Here is a 2,742-nt window from a genome sequence, read left to right as displayed (position 1 = left end):
GGCTAGTGACGTAGAAAGCCGTGCACCCAGAGACTGAAGGCAGAGGACATTCAGAAATTAGATAATTTAGTTCCAAGTTTGGATACACCAGAGACACAAAATAACCCCAGATACCAGAAAAAGTGATTTTTTTCATAATATGGGCACTTTTAAAAGCAAGTTTTAAGGTGCTTCAATATTTATCGACTTTCAGAATACGAATATTTGTCAATGAACACTTAATTTACAAAGTAAAGTACGGTAAATTGTCTTACGATGCTTTTCTTAGGTCAAAAGGAAGGACCCTGCATGATTCACCCTACACTTCCTCCTGCGTCTCATCATCTCAGGTGGATTCTGATTGGTCTGCTGGCTCTGATCGTTCTGTACAGCTGTGTCATCAGCTCCTTGTACATCAGTCTGAGGGTGACTATCTGTCTCTGCCACTAGTCATATGTCTGCCGTTTGTCTTTTTATTTTATTGCTTATGATTGTTTTTGAATTGTTTTTTTCTTGACGTAACACACACAAGTGGCCCAAAAAACACTTGTTTACAATGGCCATTGTGAAATAATTAAACTAAGGCCAGTCCATTAAATATCACAGAGGATATCACAACTTAAATAGTCCATTGTGACTTTGTGTTTTTCTTCTCTGTTACAGTTATTGCAACAGTGGGGATATTACATGTTCTGAGTCTTAGTTCACCCTTTTACGTTGGCTTGGTGCAATTTTAGTAATCAAGCGTTCATCTGTACCCAATCCCAGGACAATAACTTTAGTCTGATTTATTAATACTAGAGCCTTTGTTTACCACATTTTTGGCATGCATATACTCATCATCAATCATCTTTTTACTCTCCTCCTACTCCTACTCTAGGAGGTTGTGTTTCGGTTCAGTTTGTTCAATTTGTTTATCTGTCTGTCTGGATTACGGAGATACTATTGGCCCAATATTCAAGATACTTGGTGGAAGAACTCCTCACATTTTAAGGCACATCTGAATCTCGGGGCCGAATTATCTTCCGCTTTTGTTAACATTGCGAGATAGGGCCGCTTATGTATTTTCCATTAATGTGGTAATGTGGAAAAATGGTTTTTTTTTACTGGGAAGCTTCACCCTACATCAACAATACGAGATAGGCCACGCCTTGGTGGAGGTCTGCGCTCTCCCAGTGCCCTTCTAGTTTTAAACTAATTTAAGCTACAATTTTTAATTTAGAAATCTCACATGACCCTGTCGGCAGAGGAACAGCATATTATATCCACATGTAAAAATAATACAATAAAAGCTACAACAAAAACACGATGTTTTCATAACATGTTTAACATATTTAACAATGTTGGATGTACTCATTGAGCTACATGTGACTGAGAAAAGAAAACCCTAACAACTGTGACGTTTCTCTTTGTGTTTTAGTGTTGCTACCAAGAGCCCGAGAACTGCACCTACGTAGAAATGAGGAAAGCTCCTCAGCCAAGGAATCCACCTGTGGACATTTACTGTGGGTAGGGGGCTCGTCTTCCTCCCCCTCTGGTCTCATGCTGAGTGTAAAGAAAGGGGACACATGCAGCCGGTATCATAGTCTCAATCTTCTTTTATGATTTGTTTTTTTTTAAATGAGTTGAAAACTGTACTACTGAAGACAAACAGCAGGGTGAGACAAAGACTGTCTAGAGTGACCATGTTGTACATTATGTGCACTTTGATGTTAGCTGATACAGTATATTGGATACAACTGCATATGTGAGATTTATTATTAATTTAACCCTTTTCAATCTGTGCTTTCAACATTCACGTTAATGGAAGCTGTGTAATGCTTACACAGTGATTTCATTTACACGATGCTTCAACTTTGGTGAGCTTTGACAATTTTACACTATAAATAACTTTCTATTGAACTAAATGGTGTGTGTTGGTGAACAAGTGCCAGGGCAAAGTACACATAATAGTAGAGAGGAAATAAGGAGAGGTTCCTAGAGACATTGTGACACTTGATCTTGCAAAATTGAGGAAAATACAAACGATAATTAAAGGTGAACACCAGGGAAAGAGAACAGGGGGCAGGGGAGAAGGGAGATAATGAAGTGAATGAAAAACTGCTTTTCTATGAACCCGCATCCTGCCACACCCCAAACCTCCCCAAATTGATTTGTTTTTGTCCTGATGCATGCAAGTCCACATCCCCTACATTTACATTATACATGATAATGTTACAAAATGGTGTTCATTTCCATTGTATATTGCATGTACTTTATTTTTAAACTATGTAATTGCAAAGTTCACACTATTGTTAATATTTTTCTTTATAATGAAATACTTTTAATGCCTGCTGCTTGTCCCAGGAAAGGTTTGGTGGGCCTCTGCCCAGTCTCTCGCAGCACCTTAGGGCTTTACTGGTGTGAAGGCAGACTTTCTTTTAAAAGGTTTCTTAAACACAAGTTCATGATTCCCATTTAGATCAGCATTTACAGAAAGTGTGCTTGTTGATTTGTTGATTATCAGTTACTATTGTTAGTTTAATATGGCACTGTAATTTTAATTGGCTGATTATGTTGTTTTTCCTGTCTGTTTAGTTTTAGTTTTTATTGATATAGTCAGATTTTTTTGACTGCTGTCGGTTTCTGTGTGCACCTCAGGAAGACTAGCAACCACTTTGTGGAAGCTAATTGGGATCCAAGAAAAGAATGAAGAATTAAAGGCATGTACAAAGCCTCAGTTTGATTTAGACCTGTAGCCCTTTGCTGCATGTCACCCCCCCC

General features: G+C 38.3%; 1 protein-coding gene across 1 annotated transcript in view; it reads left to right on the top strand.

Moving 5' to 3' along the window:
- LOC116689079 (uncharacterized) overlaps positions 1-2,742 on the top strand; it is a gene marked incomplete at its 3' end in the record, with an annotated part of 6,443 nt that extends 3,701 nt beyond the window's left edge. The window contains 2 exon segments of the mRNA XM_032515410.1: positions 269-405; positions 1,400-2,742. Coding sequence (XP_032371301.1) covers positions 269-405; positions 1,400-1,492 — 230 coding nt within the window.

This window comes from Etheostoma spectabile, chromosome 5 (assembly GCF_008692095.1).
Source record: "Etheostoma spectabile isolate EspeVRDwgs_2016 chromosome 5, UIUC_Espe_1.0, whole genome shotgun sequence".
Classification (NCBI taxonomy): Eukaryota; Metazoa; Chordata; class Actinopteri; order Perciformes; family Percidae; genus Etheostoma; species Etheostoma spectabile.
The sequence above is the reverse complement of the archived record's forward strand: the minus strand, read 5'-3'. Positions and strand labels throughout refer to the sequence as shown.